Genomic DNA, 25,678 nt, shown 5'->3' on the forward strand with positions numbered 1-25,678 from the left:
TTTTATGAGTTTATCACTTTATCCCCTATTTTCTTTCATGAGAGGTTGAATAGTAATATCTTACTCAATACATAATTTAATAGTAATATCTAGCTGGCCCTTCATAAATAAAATGATACTGTCATGTACAATTAATCTTCTGCGTAAGCAGATTATTTTTTCACTTTTTGATGAGTCGTAATGTTTAAGTTAATGAAAAATAACATAAACGGATGAATCACTTCCCTCCTAGCCTAACTTTCTCATAGAACACCACTAATCAAAATTATGATGAACATAACAAGGAGACTCATACACACATATATATATATATAGATGATAAGAAATTTTACATTATTTTTCAGAGCTAATGCATTAATAGCATTTATTAGTAGCAACATAGAGATGCATATGTGAATATTATTCAAAGTTGAAATCACATGGTTGAAGAACCATGAGCTTGCAACCTAGGGACCCAGATGAGATGATCTGCTGGGAAGAAGTGGCACACAGAAGAGGTTCCTGGAGTAACTCCAAGCACTTGAAATGAAACATGAGTTGGGGACCATTGTGATGTATCTAAGTGACAAACAACCATTGCTTCTACCTTGTCCCCATTATCACCATCTAATAACACCTTGTATACCCTATTCCCACTTTCTTGGTTATGACAATAAAATATTGCATAAGGGTATGGCATGGTGTGACAAGCCACCATCTTAGGAGCTGGAATTGCCATAAGAATCTCTAAGATAGTATAATTTTGGAAAGTTACACTTGACTTGCTTTGATGGAAAGTTGCAAAACTTTGGACTTCAGTATTCAACCCAATAATTGTATGTGTAAAATCAAGCATGGATTCATAAGAGGTAGCACAGAATTTGACCTCACCTTTGATGGGTTTGCTCTCACACTCACTTAGTGTGCTTTGCATGGCTCTAGCTTGAGGAGAATTTGGTGGGAAAGAGAAAAGTTTGAGAAGGTATGGAAGTCGGTTCAATGAGAAAGGAAGTGAATCAGCTTGTTCTTTTGGCCATAACTTAGGAGAGGTTGCTGGATCTCTCTTTGGAAAATGAATTGGCATTCTTTTCCCTACCTTAAATTCTTTCAAAGTGAAGAACACCATTAGTGAAGGGTCTATATGGGTCATAGTGTGTGCATGTGCATGTGCATGCTCATGATGTATATCTTGAATATTAGTAGAAACTTTGTCACCAACTTCAAGTGGAACTTCCAACAAATTATTTTCTGTTTCAGCCAATTCCCTTGACTGTTCTCCATAACAACACTGCAAAAGTTCAGGAATCTGTAAGGTTGGAAAAAGAGATTAAACAGTTAGGAAAATTGAACAATTAAACACTTAAGATTGCAAGATTACTAGTAGATGAAGAAAGAGGATGCAAGGCATAAACTTTAGTCCCATATTTGTGCTGGTATTGTATTGAATCCTTTAACACTTTAGTTCACCTTCTAGTGAAGTATAAACAAGTGGCTCAAAGGTTAAAGATCGAATAGTAACAAACATCCTCTCCATTAATAGAGAGATAAATAATTGTTTTTATTTATATTTTCAATGATGAAAATGTAATCTCGTGGTAAATAAAAGTATAAAAATATCCTTACATATTCTCTTTTGTATGTTATTATATGACATTTATCTCTCTATTAATAAAAACAATTTTTACTCAAATAAACAATAGTTGTGGGTGCTTTTATTGCATGTAGTCATCCTCAATACATCTAACCCATTTGATTTCCAATAATCTATTATTGTCCTCCTGCTACATGTTGCAATGCATTATTTACTTAGAAATTGTATTAATATTTTCATAAACTTAAAAAACTAAATATGTGACACTTAAGTGTATACGTTCTTCGTAAAACAACATGGCTAATATAGTAAGTGTATTTAAAAAAGTTATCAATTAATATCTAATGATATATAATATTTAAGAAGACCAAAAATGGTTTAAATTTAAATAGCATCTTCATGTTCGAATTTCTAAAATTTTAGAAATTTAATTCACATTTATATTTTAGTTTTCAATTATACTATTATTTATTACATATCATTTTCACCTCATATTTAACATTTTATTTTTAATTCAATTTCCAAAATGAATTAGATGAAGTTATTTTAGTTAAGTTCAAATTTTATATATTTATGTGTACATAATATTAAACATCAAAATTTTTTATACAACTGAGTAATTTTTAATGTTATATAAGTTAGAACGTCACAATCCAAATCCTGCTCACGTTACACGTATGCAATTAACCTATTATGATATTCTATGTGTTGAAAAATGAGGCCAATTAAGTTTATGCTTCAATAATAATAGATGGGTAAGATTACATTTTGAATGGGATCGTGTCCAATTTCTATCAACTGCCTCCGCAACAAACAAAACAAGTTGTTGGTAGTGTTGTCTCTTACGTTTTATATAGACTCAAAAATCAATGATTCAATTCTTATAAATAATATTAGTTAAAATAGACAGTCAAATATAAAAAAAAAGATTAGTTCCTTTAATGCATAAAGGTTAGAGACACTCTTAGTACCCAAAGAAATACCTACGCACCAACTAGATTGAAAACTCTCACATAAACAAAAGGACACTAACACTACCACCCTTACTTTCACCCAACTTCTCCATACTCTCCATGTTGTATTGAAGATTCAAATAATGGAGAGTGAATATGAAGAATTAAAACAAATAAATTAAAAAAAGAAGAAGAAAAGTGATGGGCGAAAAAGAAGATATACAATAAACGTAAACTAAGTGATTGATGGATTTGGTTAACTACTACGAATTTGGAAAACCAATGAAGATTGTGATGACCAAGAAAGGTGATCGTATGGAGACAATTAATTTGATAAGTGAAAGTTGTTCCTAATATAAAATGGACCCGCTACTAATATACCAACAAGACATGAGATATAAGATATCTAGGTTAGGACCCCACCAAATCAAATTCCTTTAACATTTTTCTCACTTCCAATAAATTGCACCAATTTAGTTGAAATATATCATTCGTATCCATCATCCGTAACCTGTTTTAGTGACACTTTGCGATTGTCCTCATTGATAATTAAGGGCATCATTTTAGGCCTTACGCCACATTGGCATTGATTTCGCAAAAAAATATGTTGCTCTAGACTAGAGTCCATACTTGGAGGACAAAGTGCCTAGTCAACATGGACGTATGGTAGACCATGTGAGGTTTGTCTCTTATTTGATCTTAAATATTGATCAAATTATTTTTTTATTTTCAATCTGATTATAGATTAGAAGGCTAACTTGTCCTAAATGTTGATTGTGTTAACTTTTAAATCTGAACTTAATCCTCAATTAAATATAATGTTTGATCTCTTTTAGATAAATTCTTCTAAATGTTAACTATTATTATGGCTAGACATGAATTTTGATATTTGAAATTATATATATGTATATATTTTGTTAATAACTTACATGTATATATATATAATGAGAAGATTATAGAATCAATAATATATAAAATGAAAGTATTTATGTTTGAATATTTTATTCTAAAATCAAGTTTGATAAGAAAATTCATTGGAAGAGTTTGAATAAATGCAAAAACATTAATCTCCCACTTCCATAGAAATTAAACTAGTTTCTAGGATTCAGATGAGTGATTTCATATAATTATTAAACATGTTGACACAATTTAAAATCATGTTTACCTATTCAAAAACGATTTCTTATAATGCAAATCATTTACCCTAAATCTTAAACATGTTACATATCGAAATGAGAGGATGTATACAAATAATGATGGGGATAAGGAATGTTTGATACGACCTAAGCCATGAAAAAACATATTCGTCTTGGGAGTCCATAACTTAATAACTCAATGATTAAACATGTTACAAAAAGCAATTATGGAATGGGTGACTTCCTTCAAAATATATATGCATGTGATACCCTTCGTTAATGAGAGTAGAGAGTGGTGCTTGGTGCAAAAGGCACGAGCAAAGATGACTCATGACAAACTCTTAGGTGAAAAGGCACAAAAGTGAATCAATTATTTTTCACTTTTTGGGATCACATATCTTTACTTACTATTTTGTGTCACTTCGTGTGTCAACCAATCAGATATATGAAATGGTACAAAAAGTGAGACATCAGATATGTCCCTCATTTTTTTGAGAAAAGTTATAGTTAAATAAGAATGTATATGAGTCGGGTAAAGTTTATCCTTTGTCTAATCCTAAATATTGTTTGAGTCATTTTTTTAACTTAGACAAAATCGTAGACCACACCTAACCCAAAAAGTTATGTTTTGAAACCAACAAAAAATGATTTCGTGATATAAGCCTCGCCAATTGAATCATTAGATGTGGTACAAAAGTTTGATAAAAATATTCATTCTAATAAATAGTTACACAATTAGAAGAAACTAATTCCTTAAACATACAATATAGACACTCTCTTATATCAACACTAAGACAATAGATAAATTAATAACTTGATTGAATAACCTTTTAAATAAAACATATATAACAAACACCCTCCTTTGTTTATTTGAATTTATCTAAGTTTGAAATATGTCTGTAACTTATTGGTTGGTATACACTTCCCTAGTCCTATCTTATATTTAGTATAACTCTATAAATAAGCAAAGGTCATAGGAATCATCATCAACACAACACAGATCAAATTTAAGTCACAGAAACTGAGGCTTTCATTTCTCTGATTCTAAAAATGAGGCCTGTTGCTTTGCTTCCTCTTCTATTCCTTTACAATCGTACCGGTTATTAAACCGGTCAGAGTACTGATATAGTGGTTAATTGGTGGTTTAGTAATTAAACCGCACGTCTGGACATACATGCTTATGTTTATATATATATATATATATATATATATATACCTATTAGGATAACTTTTGTGCCTCATTTATTTTTTTTACATTATTTTTTTTTACATTGTTACGTATGTATATTAAATTCTACAAACAATAGTTATTTCTTATCATACTCATAATTAGTTACTTGTTAAAATAAAAAATAAATAAATATGTGCTGAAGCTTCATTTAAGCCACCTTTGCATTATTTTTCTACTTTATGTAATTTAATTTGATGTTGTCCGGTGATTAACTGATTATTTTGGATCGGGATCACATGTCCTTTATGACGTCTCATTATCTGTTTTAAGGCAGTCATACATTAACACGTAGATAAAATTAAAATTTTAAAAACAAAAAGTAATAAAATGTAACAATTTAATTGGCTTAAACATGGAATGAGATACTGTTTGGGACATATAATCTCCATCATATTATTTCTAATATTTTCTTTTCGCTTTTGCCTTTTCATTGACCAAGTTCTATGGTAATTAGATTTGTATACCAGCAAAACAAGTTGAAAATGCAATCTATTTAGTTTTGAAAGGGACCAAGTGTGTTATGACCATTATTTTCACCTTGTATTTCTTGGTTTAATTTTCATTTTATAATTGTGTGGAGAAGTTTGTAGCTACCGTGGAATCAAGAAAAGGTCCCGGAGAATATCGGAGAACGGCCATGAAAGATAAGAACCTGCCAAAAGAAGCTTTCCAGCACAAATGTGAAGATTCTCTTGTCACAAATGCACAACTAGTCACCATAGAAAAGAAGCTATTTGATGAGGAATTTGAACCAAGACCAAACATTTCAGCCTATGGTGACAATAATGTTGATGCTAAGGAAAAGGAAGTTGTGAAAGATTTCGAACCAAGATCCAATATTTCAGCTTATGGTGACAATGATGTCGATGCTAAGAAAAAGGAAATCGTGAAAGATTTCGAACCAAGACCCAATATTTCAGCTTATGGCAACAACGATGCTGATGCTAAGGAAAGGGAAGCCGTGAAAGATTTCGAACCAAGACCTAATATTTCAGCTTATGGCGATAACGATGTGGATGCTAAGGAAAAGGAAGCCATGAAAGATTTCGAACCAAGACCCAATATTTCAGCCTATGGTGATAACGATGTTGATGCTAAGGAAAAGGAAGTTGTGAAAGATTTCGAACCAAGACCCAATATTTCAGCTTATGGCGACAACGATGCGGATGCTAAGGAAAAGGAAGTCGTGAAAGATTTCGATCCAAGACCCAATATTTCAGCTTATGGCGACAACGATGTGGATGCTAAGGAAAAGGAAGCCGTGAAAGATTTTGAACCAAGACCCAATATTTCAGCTTATGGCGGCAACGATGTCGATGCTAAGGAGAAGGAAGTTATGAAAGATTTCGAACCAAGACCCAATATTTCAGCCTATGGCGACAACGATGTGGATGCTAAGGAAAAGGAAGCCGTGAAAGATTTTGAACCAAGACCCAATATTTCAGCTTATGGCAGCAACGATGTGGATGCTAAGGAAAAGGAAGCTGTGAAAGATTTCGAGCCAAGACCCAATATTTCAGCCTATGGTGATAACGATGTCGATGCTAAGGAGAAGGAAGTTATGAAAGATTTCGAACCAAGACCCAATATTTCAGCTTATGGCGACAATGATGTGGATGCTAAGGAAAAAGAAGCCATGAAAGATTTTGAACCAAGACCTAATATTTCAGCTTATGGCGGCAACGATGTGGATGCTAAGGAAAAGGAAGTCGTGAAAGATTTCGAGCCAAGACCTAATATTTCAGCTTATGGTGACAACAATGTCGATGCTAAGAAAAAGGAAGTTGTGAAAGATTTTGAAACAAGACCCTATATGTCTACCTAGAGTGATAGCGACATCAAAACTTAAAAAAATAGAAGTCGTAAAATATTTGAACCAAGACTCAATATTTCAACTTATGGTAAAGATGATTGTGATGAAAAAAAAATTATGATAAAATTTGAGTCAAGACCCGACATTTCAACTCATGACAAAGACAATGGTAGTAAGAATAAGATATTTTCATGTTGAGCCAATGTGAAATGTCTATCATGTAACATATTAAATAAAGTTGTGTGATATGTAATTGTAATGGCAAGTAATTAAAATAAATAAATTGTGATGATTATTATCGTATGATGACTCATCTTAATTATCAAGTATTATTATTATTCAGGACAAATAAATAAACAAATTAAGAATTCTCACAGTAAAACTTAAATAAGAATGAAAATATTATTTGGGATGAAGTACTTTAATTATATCACACTAATCACCATTTCCATAAAAATGGGACAATCAATCAACAGCAGAGTGGACTTATCTATGTCAAGACATGAATACACGTTTAAACTTGTAAAACTCTCATTATATTTCAACGTCTGTTCTTTTTTACAAAATTAAGAGCACTTCAACAAATTAAAAGTTGGTTTTTAATCATTCAACAAGACTTTAGAGTCAAATCTGTTTGTTAAGCTATAAAACATGAAGTGAGTGCTCATACTAAAATTCAAAAATACACTTTGACCATCTTCTCCACCTTTTGAAAAAATACAAATAAAAATTGTTTACCTATAATAATAAAAATTAGTCTTAAGAAATGAAGTTGACATTTTTTTGTTGAAGGAAATTATAAGATGCAACTTAAGCCTTTTTCACCAATAATAACATACAACAGTATTTAGTTCTGCTCACAAGTACATTTGTCAAACAGAATGTAAAATCATGATATGGTAAAACATAACTTTTTCCCTAACATGTTGTTAGTAATAACTAATAACCTACTTTGAACTTTAAACAGCTTGATGAGTTACACCAAATACATTTTGCACTAGTGTTGTAATAACAGAATGCAAGGCATGAACAAAAACAAAATTTCATCTTTATTTGGTAATATTAAGTGTAAGATTGTTGAGTTGATGCATTAATATAACAACCAATATAATATTAGGAAGCAGTGACAGAGAAAAGAAGTATTAGTTGTTAAAAATAGTAATGTTGAGGTGAAAACCACCCTGTTTTGTAGGAAGTTACTTGGTAAGGAAAAACAATTTGTCGGTTTCATGTGTTGCCATTACCATGCATATTCATCACCTTCCTCTCTATCTTCTATTCAGATTCCCCTTCCCTTTTCTCTCAGGTAACAACTCTTTCTCTACTTTTTATGTATGAGAGTTTCACTACCTTACTACTCATTTCTTGATAACAATAACAAAACAATTACTATAGACATCAGGGTCATTATTTAAGGGAGCGGGATAACATTATCTTGGTCCAATATTATGTCTTCTGACTCTTCAGATTCACCTCCACCTGAGTCAAATACCCCACCATCATCATCACCACCACCACCATCGGATGATAATTCATCATCACCGCCACCACCATCTGGTGATAACTCATCACCACCACCACCATCAGATTCCTCTCAATCTCCACCACCACCATCGGATGATAACTCGCCACCACCTTCATCTCCCCCGCCATCATCTCCTCCACCATCATCACCACCACCACCATCGGATGATCAAAAATCTCCACCCCCGCCCGATAATGACAATGGCTCATCCCAATCTCCTCCTCCTCCTCCTCCTAACAATAAATCACCAAACCACCAGCCTCCACCACCACCTAGCGTAGGAAACGGGAAGTTTTCTCCCCCGCCGCCGCGTCATGAATTGTCTGAGCCATCACCAAATTCAGGTAAATCAAATAATACGCCATCATCAGATGGGGGTGGTGGGAGCAGTATCGGCGTGCCAGCTATAATAGGCATTGCAGCTGGAGCTGGATTATTGCTTCTTGTGGCTATACTACTCATCATTGCATGTTCAAGAAGGAAGAAAAAATCATCAGACTCTCCCGTTCGTTACTTTAATCATACATCAGGTACTCTATCATGCATGCATGCATGCATTGCATGCCTCTAATAATTCATTTCTGCATGGTTCATCATCCTGCACATCTCGTTGTGCGTGGTGCTTATATAAGTTTTATTTTCTTAGTGTAGCTGCATGTGGTTGAGATAATAGTTAATAATAATGATATAAAAAGATGAGATACAATTTGCAATTTGCCCTGTTAATTAGTTAATGGTTAAATGCATGCAGATGATAACTATTTTAAACGTCAAAATCCTCCAGCAGCAGGTCCAAATCAGTATGGTTACAACAATAACAGAGAACACGTTCTTAACATACCACCACCACCCGGTGCAGTTTGGGGTGGAGCACTAACTCCTCCACCACCACCACCACCTCAATTTAATAGTAGTGAAATGAGCAGCTCAAGTTACTCTAACTCCGGGCCCCATGGTCCTGTTCTGCCACCACCACATCCTTCTGTGGCACTTGGGTTCAACCAGAGCAGTTTCACATTTGAAGAGCTTTCTGCTGCTACTAGTGGATTTACACAAAGGAACTTACTTGGTGAAGGTGGGTTTGGATATGTACACAAAGGTTTTCTTCCTAATGGTAAAGAGATTGCAGTTAAGAGCCTTAAATCCACTGGGGGACAAGGAGATAGAGAATTCCAAGCTGAGGTTGATACTATCAGTCGTGTGCATCATCGACATCTTGTCTCACTTGTTGGGTATAGCATTTCAGACAGCAAAAAGCTGCTCGTGTATGAATTTGTTCCTAACAAAACCCTTGAATATCATCTTCATGGTACCATTAAACAAACTCTCTCTATTCTCTGTTACTCATTAACAAACAAAGTAGTAGTTCTTTACTTGGATTTTTTACCTTGTACGCTTATTTGTCTCACGGCCAAATTATGAAATAAAAAACTTTGCAGGGAAGGGTCGACCTGTAATGGATTGGGGCACCAGGCTTAGAATTGCGATTGGATCAGCCAAAGGACTTGCTTACCTACATGAGGATTGTAAGTGTTGCTACTACATTCTCACAGTAACAAATTCATGTGCATATTGTTGATTAATGATGAAGTTGAGACATTAGTAACATGTAACTTTTATGAAACATTAACTACTAGGTCATCCTCGTATCATTCACCGAGACATAAAGGCTGCAAACATTCTAATCGAAAACAACTTCGATGCCAAAGTAAGTACATCAACTTTCATTAACTAAAGTTCATATCCCATAATTATTCTTATTTTATGACTAGCAATTCTATGTTAATTCGTTCAGGTATCAGATTTTGGATTGGCAAAGTTTAGTCAAGACACTAACACTCATGTTTCTACTCGCGTGATGGGAACATTTGGGTAAACAATCTAATAAAACGAGTAACTATATATTAGCATTATTAGTTATTATAGTACATCAAGCAATGCTAATTAATTAATTACTTGTGTATTAATATATATATATATATATATAGGTATATGGCTCCTGAGTATGCATCAAGTGGTAAGCTAACTGATAAATCTGATGTATTCTCGTACGGTATTATGCTTTTGGAACTAATAACTGGACGACGCCCAATTGATAACACCGCTCAATATGAGGACCAGAGTTTGGTTGACTGGGTACTACATTATTCCAAACTTCATCACATATTTTTCATCCACATATCAACATGCATGTCGTATATGATCAAATTTATTATCATACATGGAACTACAAATAACAAAAAGGTCATGTATGAATCATTATTAAACTGCAGGCTCGGCCAGTTTGCGTGAAGGCGATCGAAAGTGGAAGCTTCGAGGAGCTGGTGGATCCACGTTTAGAGGGAAATTATATCATACAAGAGATAGCACACATGGTGGCTTGTGCTTCTGCTTGCGTTAGGCACTCAGCAAAGAGACGACCAAGAATGAGCCAGGTATATATCTATATCATAACTCATCAAGATCTATAACTATATATATATATGGACTAATAATATAAAATATAGGTTGTACGAGTACTGGAGGGTGATGTGTCACTAGATGTGCTTAACCACGAGGGAGTGAAACCTGGGCAAAGTACAATGTACAGCGGTGCAAGTAGCGGAGAATATGGTGCTAGTGCCTACCTTGCTGATATGAAACAGTTCAAGAAACTAGCATTAGAAAGTGGCACTGCTAACAGTGATTTATATGGTAACACAAGTGAGTATGGCCTCAACCTTTCTGCCTCAAGCAGTGACCAATCAACTACTGAATATACCAAGGGAACAGGAATAAGCAGGGACCATACTCTTCATGAATCAGAAACTCATTAAGTGGTGATTTAACTAGACCCCACTTTTATTTCTCAAGGCCATGGTTGCTGCTGTTGGTAATTAATTACATCATTAACTACCTATTTGACACAGGGGAATGAAGGAGTTTGAATAAGATATATTTATCAATTATTCTATTGATTTTTTGTATGGTTGTTTCTTGTTTGATTAGGGTATATAACTCCAAATAATATAGAATGAGAACTTGGGACATGCACATATTGTAACTTAATAAATTTCAACTGTGAGGGAGACATCAAAATAAAAAACAAATTGTGATGATCCATAATACAAGATGATAAAGTTGGAGGTGTGAATAATATATGAGCAGCACGTACATGTTTTATTTGTGTTCTATTCCTTGAGATGTGTGGTCATTTGTATTAACAAAAAGATGGGCATGGAAAAATCATGAGAGAAGTTGTTCAATGATGAGAAATTTGCATACAAGCACGTAATGTTCTTGTTCAAACTATTCTCAATGATATCTCCATGCTGATGATTAAGAAGAAGCATACAAATGTTGATGACAAGTGCTAGCAATAATTGTGTATGAAAGGATGTTGAACCTGAATGGAGATTACCTTGCCCCCAATCAAAATGCTCAATTTTTTTATTTTATTCACGTGTTAATATATGATTGACTTGAAACATAGAATGTGACATTATTGGAACAAATGATCCCATCAGTCGAACCTAGACTTATACAATGAAGAGTTGCGTAAAAGGTGTTTGATTAAATATATAAAAAAAAGATTTCATTGCTAGACAATTTTATAAGTTCTCTATGTTTTTTTTTAATTTTAAATATTCAACATTACAAGTTTTCATTTCACTTCAAGATGGAACTCCTTCATTTTGGTGTTGATAGAAGACTAGCACGTGGCACTATTATGAAAATGACATCTTTGATTCATGATAATAAGGAAGAAGAAAAGAAAATGGTTAATGTGTAATGTAAGGTTCGAAATTGGGCAAAGCAATGTACGCAATAGTAGTATTTGAGGACAGGTTAGCATTGAATAGAGAAATAAATATTGATCATAAATAATAGAAGCAATTCTTATAATGTGGTTGTACAAATAAATGGCATAGAAGATGTCCACTCCCCTTACCTTTCGGGGAGATACTATAATCAAAGGACCAAGTTTAACTATTATTTGTATATATTATTTGTATCCCCCACACCAATAACTGAACCACATTGTACAGCTGAAAATAGGGATCTAAAAATTCAAAATGGAGTGCATTAAAATCAGTGAAAGAAGTTTGGGGAAATTACTAAATTAGTCTAACATGAGGTTTAATAAGAAAATATAAAAAATGATGATGTATAGATGTACGGTGAAAGTATAAGATATCGTATATTGTAGTACTCTGATACTCTCTCTTGAAGAAGAGTGTTTTTATGTAGTACAAGTTGAAGAGTGTTTTGTTGATTTATTTAAAACTAAAACAAAAACAAAAACAAAAACAAAAGTTGAGATCTGAGTTCGATTGCGGTGATGGCTCAAGAGTTGGTTAAGAAAGACGATGACCGCGACGATGAGTGTATTCTCTCTATATCTCCATGACTCCATCCATATCTCAATCATAATAATGCAATGCACATACATCCTTCATTTTTGAATTCTTGTTTTAATTCCTTTGTTTAACATTAACAGATGATTATTCTCCCTTTTCGGGGATTGAAAAAGGTGCTGTTCTTCAGGAAGCCAGGGTTTTCAATGATCCACAACTACATCCCACAACATGTTCTCAGGTTTTTTATTATTCATTTCTATGTTTTACATCATCCACTGCTTTCAGATCTTTATGTAATTTATCCAAGCATGGACATTCTCACTTTTTAAACAAATTTCACTGTTTATCCCTTTCTGTTTAGCATAAATTGTTATCAAAAGGCTTCTCTAAAGTGAGTTAGTAATAGTAAGGCTGTATCTATCTTTAGATCATTTACTGGTTTGAGATCTCAATGCACCTTATCAAATCACTTTACAAACAAACTAAGTCTATAGCAGCCTTTTCAAAATTATTCAGCAGTTGAAGCTTAATATATTTTATGTGCAGGTCATCACCAAACTTCTATACCTGCTGAATCAAGGAGAGACGTTTACAAAGGTATAGGGAGATCCATGCTTATTTATAGACTGGTTTCGCCAAATTATGTTAGTAGTCATTGTTAATACTTTTTTTGGGGTAAATTTATTCTGATAGGTTGAAGCCACAGAAGTTTTCTTTGCTGTGACTAAGCTTTTCCAGTCTAGAGATATGGGATTAAGGAGAATGGTCTATCTGATAATAAAGGAGATTTCCCCATCTGCAGATGAGGTTATATACTTATTTATATATTGTTATAGCTTGTTAGATTCATATTTCATATGTATGGTCTGTGTATTACAAACAGATTATGACTGTTCTGTTCCTTTAATTTTTTTAATAGGTCATTATTGTCACCAGCTCTCTCATGAAGGACATGAATAGCAAGATTGATATGTACAGGGCAAATGCAATTCGAGTGCTTTGTCGTATCACCGATGGAACTCTCCTTACCCAAATTGAAAGATATTTGAAGCAAGCTATTGTAGATAAGAATCCAGTTGTTGCAAGTGCTGCCCTCGTTAGTGGAATTCATATACTCCAGGTACTACTATTTTCAATTTGTAATTATATATATCTGCTTACTACATAAGGTTTTGCTTGCTTATTATGTGTCCCTCTTTACAGACGAATCCTGAAATCGTAAAAAGGTGGAGCAATGAGGTTCAGGAAGCTGTTCAATCAAGAGCAGCTCTTGTACAATTTCATGCACTGGCTTTGCTACATCAGGTATGCTGCAAGAATGTTTTGATTTTATACATGTTTTTTGGTTGTACTAAAGTAACTTCCTGCGGGTGCACTTTTTTGAATGGTCACTTAATTTTCTTGAATTACTATAGTTAAGAATCATTAATGACGACATTGGGCATGAGCTAGTCTCCTTTCTTTACTATTTTGTCTTCCACCAAATAAGTACATTTCTTTTGAGGAGCTTGACTTCTATATGAGCTTATTTAGGAGCTGAGATTGACTGAAATAAGAGAAAGCAAAGCCTCTTGAAATTCTCCAGCAGAAGTTAATATTTGTCTGTTTGGTTTCTAGTCCATACTATGGTCTCATGCCATTTTCTACCGCTAAAAATCTTATCATACTCATAATTATACTCCTAGCTTCAACTTCCTGCAGCAATTTACTAGCGGTTGCTTCTGATAGTACAGTAAAAGTTTTCAAGGATGACTATCTGTCCACATCCCTCTATCCATGAATTTGACAAAGTTTGTATGTTTTCAACATCGTTGCAAATAATTAATTGACAAAAATTGGCATCATTTGACTCTTTACATCTCTCACCTTCTGGAATTACAGTTTGAACAGAGAGTGATGCAAAAATTCTTTTTATTAAGTTCTACATATCCTTTAGATTTTGTCTTCTCAGAAGCATACATTCATTATCATACAGAACACAAATATAAGTTCTAAGGAGAATTAATGATACATAGTGGGTTTCAAATATTGCAGATACGACAGAATGATCGGCTTGCTGTTAGCAAGCTGGTTACCAGCTTGACAAGGGGAACTGTTCGCTCACCTTTAGCTCAATGTCTGTTGATCCGTTACACAAGTCAGGTGTGTTTCCTTTCACACGTACCTTGTTGCTCGGGTGATATTTCTTTGATTGATCTTTATCTTCCACCATATCTGTAGGTTATTCGTGAGTCAGGCAATAATAATCAGTCAGGGGATCGCCCCTTCTATGATTATCTTGAGAGTTGCCTTCGTCACAAGTCAGAGATGGTGACATTTGAAGCTGCCAGGGCAGTTACAGAGCTAAATGGTGTAACCAGCCGGGAATTAACTCCAGCAATTACTGTTCTTCAGCTATTCTTAAGTTCTTCAAAGCCAGTCTTGAGATTTGCTGCTGTCCGCACTTTGAACAAGGCAAATCTTCTTCAACTACTCAAATTTCAGTAGGAGTAATTTTTATGCTTTTGTAGAAATTGAAAAAAAAGGATATTTGACTTGTCTCCCAACTCCCAAGCATCCCTCTCCATGGAATGATTATTTTGCTTTTCGCCTACTGTGATTTTGGAGTTGATAGAAATCAGTATTTATAATGTTCTTAAATATTTTATTGTAGCTGATCTAGTAAGATTTGTCTTTGTCGAACTTGAGCCTTATTATTTTTAATTGTTGGGTGTGGCTTTGAAACATTGCAGGTGGCTATGACACATCCAATGGCAGTCACCAACTGCAACATTGATATGGAAAGCTTAATATCTGACCAGAATAGAAGCATTGCCACACTTGCAATTACTACACTTTTGAAGACGGGAAACGAGTCAAGTGTGGATCGTCTTATGAAGCAGATTACCAATTTCATGTCTGATATTGCTGATGAGTTCAAAATTGTTGTTGTCGAAGCAATAAGATCATTGTGCCTGAAGTTCCCTTTGAAATATCGATCCTTGTATGTGTGTCATACTATAGGTTTCCTCTCACTAGAAGTTACATCTTTCACTTTTTTCGATGAACCGTGAATGGTCTAACCTGTTGGTTTGTATTCTGCTATTATTTTCAGCATGAACTTCCTGAGTAACATTCTTCGGGAAGAAGGTGGTTTTGATTACAAGAAGGCAATTGTAGATTCAATCGTGATGCTCATTAGAGATATTCCCGATGCAAAGGAAACCGGATTGCTTCATCTTTGTGAGTTCATTGAAGATTGTGAGTTCACTTATTTGTCTACACAGGTATCATCTTGGGTTTGTCCTTCATCATTCACAATTTTGTGCATTTTATGTTTAAAAATTATACCTTTGGTTGTCAACCATTTTGTTCCCCTTGTACCATAGATATTGCACTTCCTTGGAATTGAAGGGCCAAAAACATCTGATCCCAGCAAATATATGCGCTACATTTATAATAGAGTACATCTTGAGAATGCAACTGTCAGGGCCTGTGCTGTGAGCACACTGGCAAAGTTTGGTGCTGCAGTTGATGCATTAAAGGTCCCTGGCTTATTAATTTTTTGTAGTGGTTTTCTCTTAACAAAATTATATTTTTTGGGGAATATTTGGTGCTAACTTAACTTGAAACCTCTCTTTCAGCCCCGCATACTTGTCCTGCTAAGGCGATGCCTTTTTGACAATGATGATGAGGTAAATTTCTCTGCCTCATTATTTACTTTATGAGGCATTTATATAATTGTGTTTTATGAAATGCTTTTGGCTGTTGCCGATTTTTGTCCATCTTATTTAGTATTTATTACTTTTACTTGTGTAAAATTGTAATTTTGAATTGTTAACATTTTTATTTCCATTTCGATTATTTTGATTTATTTGCAGGTTCGGGATAGGGCAACACTTTATCTGAATACACTTGGAGGTGATGGTTCAGTTACTGAGACTGATAAAGTGAAGGACTTCGTATTTGCGTATTTGGATATCCCACTTGTGAATCTGGAGACTAGTTTGAAAAATTATGTAAGCCTCTTCATTTTTCTTGCTTGATCATCTCTTCTCAAAAAGAAAAGAGGACATCATCTCATGTCTGATGTGTATAACACGATTGCAGGTGCCTGCAGAAGAGGCTTTCGACATTAACTCTGTTCCCAAGGAGGTTAAGTATCAGCCACTTGCAGAGAAGAAAGCCACCGGTAAAAAGCCAACCGGTTTGGGTGCTCCTCCCAGTGGCCCCACATCAACTGGTGATGGATATGAGAGGATGCTCTCGTTGATTCCTGAGTTTGCAAACTTTGGGAAGTTATTTAAGGTTCTTTCACTTGGTTCTTCCACGATTTATGTTTTATATATTTGTTTTATTTCTATTGTGACATGTATTTGATGCTATATTTCTTTCCAGTCCTCAGCACCTGTGGAGCTTACTGAAGCTGAGACAGAATATGCAGTTAATGTTGTGAAGCACATTTTTGATAAGCATGTTGTGTTCCAGTATAACTGCACAAATACCATACCAGAGCAATTATTGGAAGATGTAATGACTAAAATAGATATTGATAGTTCCGTAAAGTAATCCAACTCCAGGTTTTGTTTGTAATGATCTCTCCCTATTACAGGTTATTGTAATTGTTGACGCTTCAGAAGCAGAAGAATTTTCAGAGGGGTTCTCCAAGCCTCTAAGGTCTCTTCCTTATGATTCACCTGGACAGACTTTTGTGGCATTTGAGAAGCCTGAGGGAGTACCAACAGTTGGAAAGTTTTCTAACATTCTGAAATTTATCATTAAAGAGGTTCCTCCCCTTTCCTTTTGTGAATCCTTATGATTTTATTATTTATCCGGACCCAATATGTATCATGATTATGTTTATATTACAACCATGATCTTGTTTTTGTTTTTTTATACATTATTATTTTTGGAAGACAACATATCTTATTTTTGCCAAGATCACATCATTGCCTCATAAATTGTATCATCTCCAGGTTGACCCAACAACTGGTGAGACTGAAGATGATGGTGTTGAAGATGAATACCAGCTAGAGGATCTGGAGGTTGTTGCAGCAGATTACATTTTGAAAGTGGGGGTAACTAACTTCAAGAATGCATGGGAAAGCATGGGCCCTGATTTTGAGCGAGTGGATGAGTATGGTCTTGGTCCTAGGGAGAGCTTGGCTGAAGCTGTAAATACTGTTATCAACCTTCTTGGCTTGCAGCCCTGTGAGGTAAGCCAATGAACTGTTTGTCAAGACTACTTTTTAAAAGATTTGTGTGTGTACAACGTTTGCACTGAGTTTTGAACCAATGACCTCCTACTAAATACTCAAAGCCCTCACCACTATCTTACTCTTATCTGGTATAATTTGTGTTTTTAGATTTTGATTATAAACTATGAGATTATAAAATGAAAATAAATCAACCTGCATGTTACTTTTTGCTTCTTTTGCTGGGTTTATAGTTTTTTTATTATAAACTAAGCTGGTTACCAAACAAGTTTATAAAGCAAAATAAGAAGAAAAAAGAATCCAATAATTTCTGAAATGAAAAGAATATAGTATCTTTCATGGGTGTCTGGTTGAGTTATACATTAGTATCTTATGGGAATGTGATATCTTTCTCACGATTCTTATGTGTTAACTTGTGCAGGGCACAGAGGTAGTCCCGCCCAATTCAAGGTCACACACATGTTTACTGTCAGGTGTATTCATTGGGAATGTAAAGGTGCTTGTGAGGTTGTCTTTTGGACTTGATGGTCCAAAGGATGTTGCAATGAAACTGTCTGTCAGATCCGATGATGAAACGGTCAGTGATGCCATTCATGAGATTGTGGGAAGCGGCTAGCAACAAATGTTGACTGAATTTGTCACCTCTTTTTCTTCAATCAAATTATTGGACATAATCAGACATATACATGGAAACTCTTATACACCTGGATTGATTTAGTACGCATTTTATTTGTCCTTCACTCATAGGCGTGCTTATTAAGACCAGCAATGATACTTATTATTGTTTCTTTACGGAATTAGTTTTTGGAGGGTAATGTATGGATGGGAAAAGCTTTTGAGGCATCAAATAGACTTGTAAGGTAACCCTCCATGGGAAGAATCACACCAGGCTTATTGGTGTATACTTCACCATTCTTCATTTTTTCATGTTAGTAATATGAATTGAATATTTGTTTAACTGCAATTGTTTAGTCCAACACGTCTCTTATGTAGTGCTTTGGAAATTTATGTCACTTATTTAGATGTCGATTTAAGAATTTCACCATAAAAATATGTGGTTTTAAGAAGGAAAAGGGTTGGTAACGCACAATACCTCATTCGTTTTATTCAAGTTTATTGCTATCATGGCAGCATAAGGAAAGGTGAATCTATATAGAATAGAGACTAGGTTTTCCCCCTTTAGTAATTTCAAATCAGTAAACTCAGTTTCAATTAACTCCATCTGTCACCATAGGTCTCATAACATTTCATATAGTTAAATGGAGGAGACAAGAAAGTAAATAGTAATTCATTTTGGATTTAAGGTATAGGCATATAGGTCAGTAGTACAATTGAAACATTACTAAATCACACACAGGATGGGCAACGTGATACACAAACCGCTGTGTACCAGTTCCATTGCAAAAAGTTTATAACCTTCTGCCTTCCAAATTGCGATAATAAACCGCAATCCCATGCAAAGAAAGTCCCTATCAAGGTAAATCAAAGTACAAGTCTTTCTTTGCCCCCTCAATATCTCAAATCACCGTCCTATGCCCTCCAAATGCCCATATCTGCAACAATGGTAACTATGTCAAACTAAACCCTAAGATTTTCCAAGTGTCATTTAATACATAGAAAATACATTGACACAACTAGTAGCATCCACTGACCCAGATACATTAGCACTACTTAATACATTTGATACAATATGCATGGTTACCAATGCAAGTGTCACTCAATCATAGGACAAAAAGTTCTATTGACATTGCCAATTAAGCAGACAATACTAGTGGTTATGTGAAAAAGATCATGGCACTATGAAGGATGTGACAACACCAGAACATGGTCTTCCTCACCAAGGATTTTACCACTGCCAAAGAACATGTCTGAGCACAAAGTCTTATTTTCTTAAGTTACTAACATGCAAATCTCCATATAATCATCCAAGTGATATTAGAAAAGAAATAAACAAATAAACTACAAGCTAACTTAGAAACTAACTTCAATGCAGACACATAGCCTATAAGTTTCTGAAACTAGACAAAATGCAGAAAAAACTCACTTTTAAGTTTGTGTCCCAACTTCCTGTACACAAGGCACTTCCATCAGCAGACAATCCTAAACAGCTGATCCTGCCGTCATGAGAGTTTTGGAGAGATCCTAAATTCAGGACCACCTGCAGTGAAACGAGGAGGAAGTCACAAAAGTAACACTAATGGCAAATACATGAGCAAATACAAATTAATGAGAAGAGAAAGCAATGCCAATAACATGTCATGACTAGATGTTACAAGATGAGTCAATTTTTTTCCTCTTGGTGAAACAAAAATAGTAAGTTTGCAAAGTCGGACACTTAATTTAATACCATACTGCACAAATCATATTAAGTTGCACATGAAGCAAAGTGAAACCAGATCACCTCCTCAAATCATATTTGATAGTAAAAGTGTAAAACCAAAGCATATGTTTACTAGAAATAAAACTAATATGATACAACACCTCCTCACCACAAAGCCAGAAACAACATTTACTTGTTTTTTATCATATAAGAATGATTTGAAATTAAAGAAATATTTGTTCAGAAGAAGATTATGTCGTGTTAAAATGATAAGATGGCTTTAATCGTGATGGAAGCAAAAAGAAAGCAACCTACACTTGTCTTATATTACACTCAATAAATCAGCAATTACCTTTGCCAATAAAGTGTCCCAGACATAGCAATGACCATTTGTGTATCCAGCAAATAAAAGTCTTCCTGATATGGAGAATGCAATGGAAGTCACATGTGCGGTTTCATTGTCAGAGTGCTGATTATGATAAACTTGAAGTTGGTGCCCAGTCCTAATGTCAAACAATCTGCAAGTTCCATCTTCTGAGCCAGTTCCAAATCTATTTCCATCTGGAAAGAATTTGACAGAATTTACATCTCCCTCATGCCCATGAAATATCCGTACTGCTCGACTTGCCACGCGAGTATCCCACAATCGGGCAGTTGCATCACAAGAACCAGATACGAACATTCTAGAGTTGGATCCATTAATGGAAATGCTGGGAGTGGACAAAGGACAACCATATTTCTTAGAAAAAGATTAATACTAAATAAAAAGTGTTGAACTGAATCATGTTTTAGATAACACTATAATAAAAACAGTTAACACTGCACATTATCAAAAAGATTGTGTTGACACGACATTTTTGGGAACGGGAGGGAGATGGGGTTACTCTATATGATAGGAACTAGGAAGATGCTATTGATTCAACATTTGACAAGCACGCGTACAGCCAGTGAGATTTAATAATCCTATCAAAATGCATATAAATAGTAGGGAAGAGATTAATTGGAATTTATTGCATTGCATTTTGAAGCTGAAGTGGCCACCCAGTTGCAAATTAGCTGTTTAAAGAAGCGAGAAACAAGAAATATTGGCTCAGATTAATTCAGCAATGACCTAACATACCTAAGTACATCTGCAGTATGACCAGACTGAAATTCACCTCCAAAAACAGATGTTCTAAGGCCTGTTGTAATATCCCATAAAACACACGTCTGATCACCCGAACCAGTAATCAAGTGAGTGTCTTCATCTGGAACATACTGACAAGAAGAAACATAACCTTTATGCCCACTAAGCGTCCGTGAAACAGTTAAATTCCCATCCCTGTCGGTGGGGGAATTCATATTAAAAATAGAGCAAACGCTATCGAGTCCACCACATGCAACAGATTGACCTGTTGGTGAGAAAGCACAGGTCATGACCCATGCACAAGGAAGCTTAATGGCATGAGTTTTCTGGCTTGTTAGTGCATTCCACACAATTAACCTCCCATCTTGGGATGCACTAACAATTCGATTCTTTTCTGAAGTCCAATCCAAAGAGTAAACCTGCAAATGAAACACATGATTGGGTTTTGTATGAGGCTACTTCAAAACCTAATAAAAAACAAAAGGTCTTCCGAAATAAATTGAAGAGATGATAAGAGAAAATACCTTTCCAGTATGACCTTGTAGAGTTCTACAGCAAACGAGATCGGTAGGTCCAAAAGTGAGAGCAGTTTTACCTTGAGACCTTGCGTATCCAGCAACTAGTCAAATTTGAATTAGTTAGATCTATATTCTATAACAAGAACAATTAACACTTCAAAATCAAAAAAGAAGAAAAAGAAAGAGGAAGTAACTATCTGTATCGAGCAAAGAAAGACGTCGCTGGTTTAATCGGTGTTTGAGATTGTTGAGAGTTTCGGTAGCCGCTAAGTGACGCTCCTTCAGTTCCGTAACCGATGACATTTTAGGTCTTCAATAATTCAATCATCAAATGTCTTCATTCGAGAAGAGAGAACAATTCAAAGCTAATCAACATTCATGATTCAACAACAACAATTTTCAGAAACTGCTCATTTTACTCTCGCCGCCGGGCCCACTTTTATCCACGTGTCCTCATCTTCTCTTTTCTTTTACTTTTCTTATTTTCATTTTCAAATCAATTAGGTGCTTCTGTTATTTGACTCAGTATATATAAATGGAAATTCATTACGTATGAACTGATTAAATGGAAATTTAGATTCCAAAAATTTCCTTATTAATATAATAATCTGGGTTTGTAAATTTCATGATCAAAATTTCCAAATTAAAATCACTATGGAGTGTCTTGTCTTGATTGCTTAAGGAGGCAATATTGTTGTATTAAAAAATGATAAAGGAATGAGAGAAGGGAAGCATAAAAAGTAGTTGTTATACACAACCCCCAGAATTGGCATGCTTTTACAGATTATTACAACTAAAACAAGAAAGAGTAGGTGTTATAGTGTTATACACAACCATAATTGGCATGCCTTTACAAATTGCAATTAAAGCAATGGCTGCTATAAATAAAAACAGGGCAAATGATAGACCCTTATTCATTCATTTCATTCTAAATTCTAATACACTTGTATCCACAAAATTGATTAACTCCCATCCAGCTGAACCACTCTCTGATTTTCAGGTACTCCCACCAGGGTATACGCAAGCATTGTAACCTACAAAGAGGACGAAAATCTGAGTTTTACAAAAGACCAAAGTACATGTTTGACAGGAATCTATAAGTTGCAACATCCTTCATTCATGTCACTGGTTAGAAAATTCGAATTATCAAAGCCTTATCTACTACAATTTCCAATAATCTTCAGCCCAATGGTTAGTAATGGAATTTTATTTTCATACTAGTAATTTGTACCAACAATCGGCCACTAAAATAAAGATTTCAAATGGGGGAAAACTGTCAAGAAAACATACTTGGATTTTGGGATGTCAGTGTTGCTGATTGAGAGAAATCACAGTTCCATGGATTTTTGCCAAACTTTTGGTAGTATAGATTCATGGCAAAGGCAGCATGGGATGCTACTATGTTAGGCTCAAAACAAGCACCTCCTGCTTGAATTGGGCTGCAGTCTATGCCTTGGCTACAGGCATAGTCCATATTTGCCTGCAACTGAGCATCAGAGACTCCGACTTTGGGAACACACCATTGAACTGCGGTACTAGGTGCAGGAGTAACTGGAGTTGTTGGACTAGTTGATGGAGCCTGTGGCTAAAAAATGAGGTTACACGTTACTTAAAATTACTCCAAAAAAGAAAAACTTAAATGCATTTTTCAACTGTCAGCTACTAGTCACTTGGGAAGTTTGTCCCCTATTGTTTTTGGGTGGTTTAAGTTGTCAAACTTTTTGGTTATGCAATGTCAATCTCTCAGCCAATTTTTTTGGGTCAAAAACCTAACAAAAGGTAGTGTTCTGGGCTGTGCTAGCCATTAGCCGCTTATTACCGAAATTGGACAAGGCACCAGCATTGCATAACCGAAAAACATTGAGGACGAAAGCCTAAGAAAGGCAGGAGATGAACTTGGCACATGGGCAAAATTTGAGGGACAAAAAATGTATGTATTCACAAAAATAACTTTTAGGACAAGAATTTCCATACCTGTTGGCTAGACTTTGCCAAGCCAACATCATATGACATGCTAAGATCAGTTTTGAAGAGGCCGAAGGCGCGCTCAGAAGCTGGGCCAGGCTTCAAGTCTTCATCATAGAGCGCAAAAATATAAGTATCTACAGATTTGGCAGGCATCAAAGGTGTCCCAACCAATGATCTAAGATGAGTAATGAGGTTTGTATTATAGGCCTTAGCATTTTCAACACTAGGTCCTACTTCATTGGTGTCCCCACGAGAGGGCCATCCCGTCTCAGCAACCACAATCTCAATGTCCTGGAAGCCCATAGCACTGAGAGCAGAATACACAGCATCAACCTACTCAACATGAATTTAGAGTATTAGAATATAATGCCATTGTAGAATAGAGTTTGGGTAAACTAGCACATTACTGTATATGAGATAAACATAAGGGTTAAGTGTTGGGAGATTAGAGGAATTATATCCACACGCTGCATTGGAAACTTTTCTTACTATTATTATTCACTGACACCGTACTCAACAATTAATCAATCATTCAAATTTTGGAAGGACTTGGTTGTGAGTAAAGCCATAAGGCATCATTATTACTCCACTAATTTATGCATCATCTGGGTCAATGCAGAATCCTAATCAAATCTTAATTGAAAATAATAAAAACTCTGACTCTATGAGTTGTTGTAGTACTAATTAAATATATATATAAAACATGTTACTCTTTAACTGTATAACCACGTGCAACATTTAAATAATTATATGAGTGAATAATGACGTATCTCCTACGACTTTATAACATCATCATATTCGATTATCTATTCAATTAAAAAATAGAAAAAAGTTAAAAAACGTAACTGACCTGGGCATCGAACATGTTAGTGTAAAGTTTTCCGTTACCGTTGTCGACCCGACCCGCATTTGGGTGGAAAAGACAAAACGCCAGCGTTTCAGGCCTTGGATCACTCTGGTAAGCAAATATCGGGTACGGGTTAATCGTAAACGGAGATTTATTATCACTCAGAAACGAAAGCAACTGTTTCATTGTATCTCCAAGCGCCGGGTTTAATGAACCGGACGAAGGTGGTTCCGACCGGCTCAACACTGCCATAGAATGAACCGTTGAAACCTTTATCTTCTGACCCAACGAGACCGCAGTGAGGGCATTTTGGACATTTCTAATTGCTGGAACGAGCTGAGAGAATAGGCTTTGGTCGTTGGAGGTTAAAACTTCATTGCCGATTGTGATGAGAGTGATGTTGGTGGCTGGGTAGTAAGGTAATACATTCGAGTTGAGCCACTGAGTTGCTGAGTTTGGATCGGAAGCTAGACTAGGTATGTCGGAGTTGGAAGCGCCGATGACTAATCCGATGCCGGAGTTGGCTAGGGATTTAATGATTGCGGGATCGGCGCCATAGAGACGGACTTTTCCGACAATGGTTGACTTGAGGAGGTTGGCAGTGGCGTCGGGTGGTGGAAGGTTGTCGGCGAGTTGGCCGTAGTTGACTCCGATGAAGGATTGGGAGTCTGCAATAAGAAATGAAGATAAAAAGGATAAGAATAAATAATTAAATAGTGATGGAAAGGTAATAATAAAAGAAGAGTGATAGGAGTAACCAGAAAAGGTGAGAGTGATGGCGAATAGCGAAAGGAAGAAGAGGAATGAAGGTGTAGGAGCCATGTATGTTGTTGAGAGAGTAGAAATGAGTGTAATGTAGAAGAACTAACTAAGTTGAGGTGGATGGGTCCAAGTAATAATAATAATATATATTATTGTCATATTCCAAGGCAAGTGGCAAACAGTATTATAGACGTATAGAAGAAGCTGTCTTTCTTGAATTGGGACCTTCCTCCATTTTACGTTATATCATATACACCAAAACTTACCAATGCTCCATTCTTATGCCATAAATCATTCTCTACATGATTCTCTCCAATACAGTTATAGTATATCGATACTTATATCATATGTGCCAAAAATATACTCATCAGTCA

At 35.2% G+C, this 25,678-nt stretch overlaps 6 protein-coding genes across 8 annotated transcripts; 3 read left to right on the top strand and 3 right to left on the bottom strand.

Annotated features, from left to right (window-relative positions):
• On the bottom strand, positions 306-1,469 carry LOC109328734 (BURP domain protein USPL1-like). The gene is made up of 2 exons (XM_019562329.1): positions 1,358-1,469; positions 306-1,267 (listed from the first exon to the last, which is right to left on the bottom strand). The coding sequence occupies exons 1-2, from the start codon at positions 1,400-1,402 to the stop codon at positions 416-418; spliced, it is 897 nt and encodes a 298-aa protein (XP_019417874.1). The 5' UTR covers positions 1,403-1,469; the 3' UTR covers positions 306-415.
• Positions 4,638-7,002, top strand: LOC109327782 (stress protein DDR48-like). Its single transcript, XM_019560935.1, is given in 2 exon segments — positions 4,638-4,748; positions 5,471-7,002. Coding segments are annotated over 2 exon segments (1,470 nt in total). The 5' UTR covers positions 4,638-4,709; the 3' UTR covers positions 6,902-7,002.
• Positions 7,761-11,291, top strand: LOC109327779 (proline-rich receptor-like protein kinase PERK4). 2 transcript variants are annotated; one of them, XM_019560931.1, is made up of 9 exons: positions 7,761-8,009; positions 8,106-8,758; positions 8,980-9,537; positions 9,668-9,754; positions 9,866-9,936; positions 10,024-10,100; positions 10,217-10,364; positions 10,502-10,663; positions 10,736-11,291. In XM_019560931.1, exons 2-9 carry the CDS (start codon positions 8,152-8,154, stop codon positions 11,042-11,044), a joined length of 2,019 nt encoding a protein of 672 aa, XP_019416476.1. In that variant the 5' UTR covers positions 7,761-8,009; positions 8,106-8,151; the 3' UTR covers positions 11,045-11,291. The 2 variants fall into 2 exon arrangements, with proteins under 2 accessions (XP_019416476.1, XP_019416475.1); XM_019560930.1 differs by having other exon boundaries at positions 7,761-8,758.
• LOC109327777 (coatomer subunit gamma-like) lies at positions 12,445-18,503 on the top strand. Its single transcript, XM_019560927.1, has 18 exons — positions 12,445-12,595; positions 12,709-12,806; positions 13,115-13,165; positions 13,262-13,375; positions 13,488-13,688; positions 13,772-13,873; positions 14,603-14,710; positions 14,789-15,022; positions 15,301-15,551; positions 15,663-15,834; positions 15,937-16,092; positions 16,192-16,242; positions 16,429-16,566; positions 16,658-16,855; positions 16,946-17,077; positions 17,160-17,333; positions 17,524-17,763; positions 18,185-18,503. Exons 1-18 carry the CDS (start codon positions 12,550-12,552, stop codon positions 18,377-18,379), a joined length of 2,661 nt encoding a protein of 886 aa, XP_019416472.1. The 5' UTR covers positions 12,445-12,549; the 3' UTR covers positions 18,380-18,503.
• On the bottom strand, positions 19,034-22,077 carry LOC109327788 (guanine nucleotide-binding protein subunit beta-1). The gene is made up of 6 exons (XM_019560942.1): positions 21,922-22,077; positions 21,734-21,828; positions 21,204-21,628; positions 20,436-20,793; positions 19,808-19,921; positions 19,034-19,316 (listed from the first exon to the last, which is right to left on the bottom strand). The coding sequence occupies exons 1-6, from the start codon at positions 22,028-22,030 to the stop codon at positions 19,281-19,283; spliced, it is 1,137 nt and encodes a 378-aa protein (XP_019416487.1). The 5' UTR covers positions 22,031-22,077; the 3' UTR covers positions 19,034-19,280.
• On the bottom strand, positions 22,478-25,409 carry LOC109327785 (glucan endo-1,3-beta-glucosidase 7). Of its 2 annotated transcripts, none has more exons than XM_019560939.1 (5): positions 25,301-25,409; positions 24,546-25,210; positions 23,702-24,028; positions 23,018-23,306; positions 22,478-22,761 (listed from the first exon to the last, which is right to left on the bottom strand). In XM_019560939.1, the coding sequence occupies exons 1-5, from the start codon at positions 25,362-25,364 to the stop codon at positions 22,724-22,726; spliced, it is 1,383 nt and encodes a 460-aa protein (XP_019416484.1). In that variant the 5' UTR covers positions 25,365-25,409; the 3' UTR covers positions 22,478-22,723. The 2 variants fall into 2 exon arrangements, with proteins under 2 accessions (XP_019416484.1, XP_019416483.1); XM_019560938.1 differs by having other exon boundaries at positions 23,018-23,312.

This window comes from Lupinus angustifolius, chromosome LG15 (genome assembly GCF_001865875.1).
Source record: "Lupinus angustifolius cultivar Tanjil chromosome LG15, LupAngTanjil_v1.0, whole genome shotgun sequence".
Taxonomy (NCBI): domain Eukaryota; kingdom Viridiplantae; phylum Streptophyta; class Magnoliopsida; order Fabales; family Fabaceae; genus Lupinus; species Lupinus angustifolius.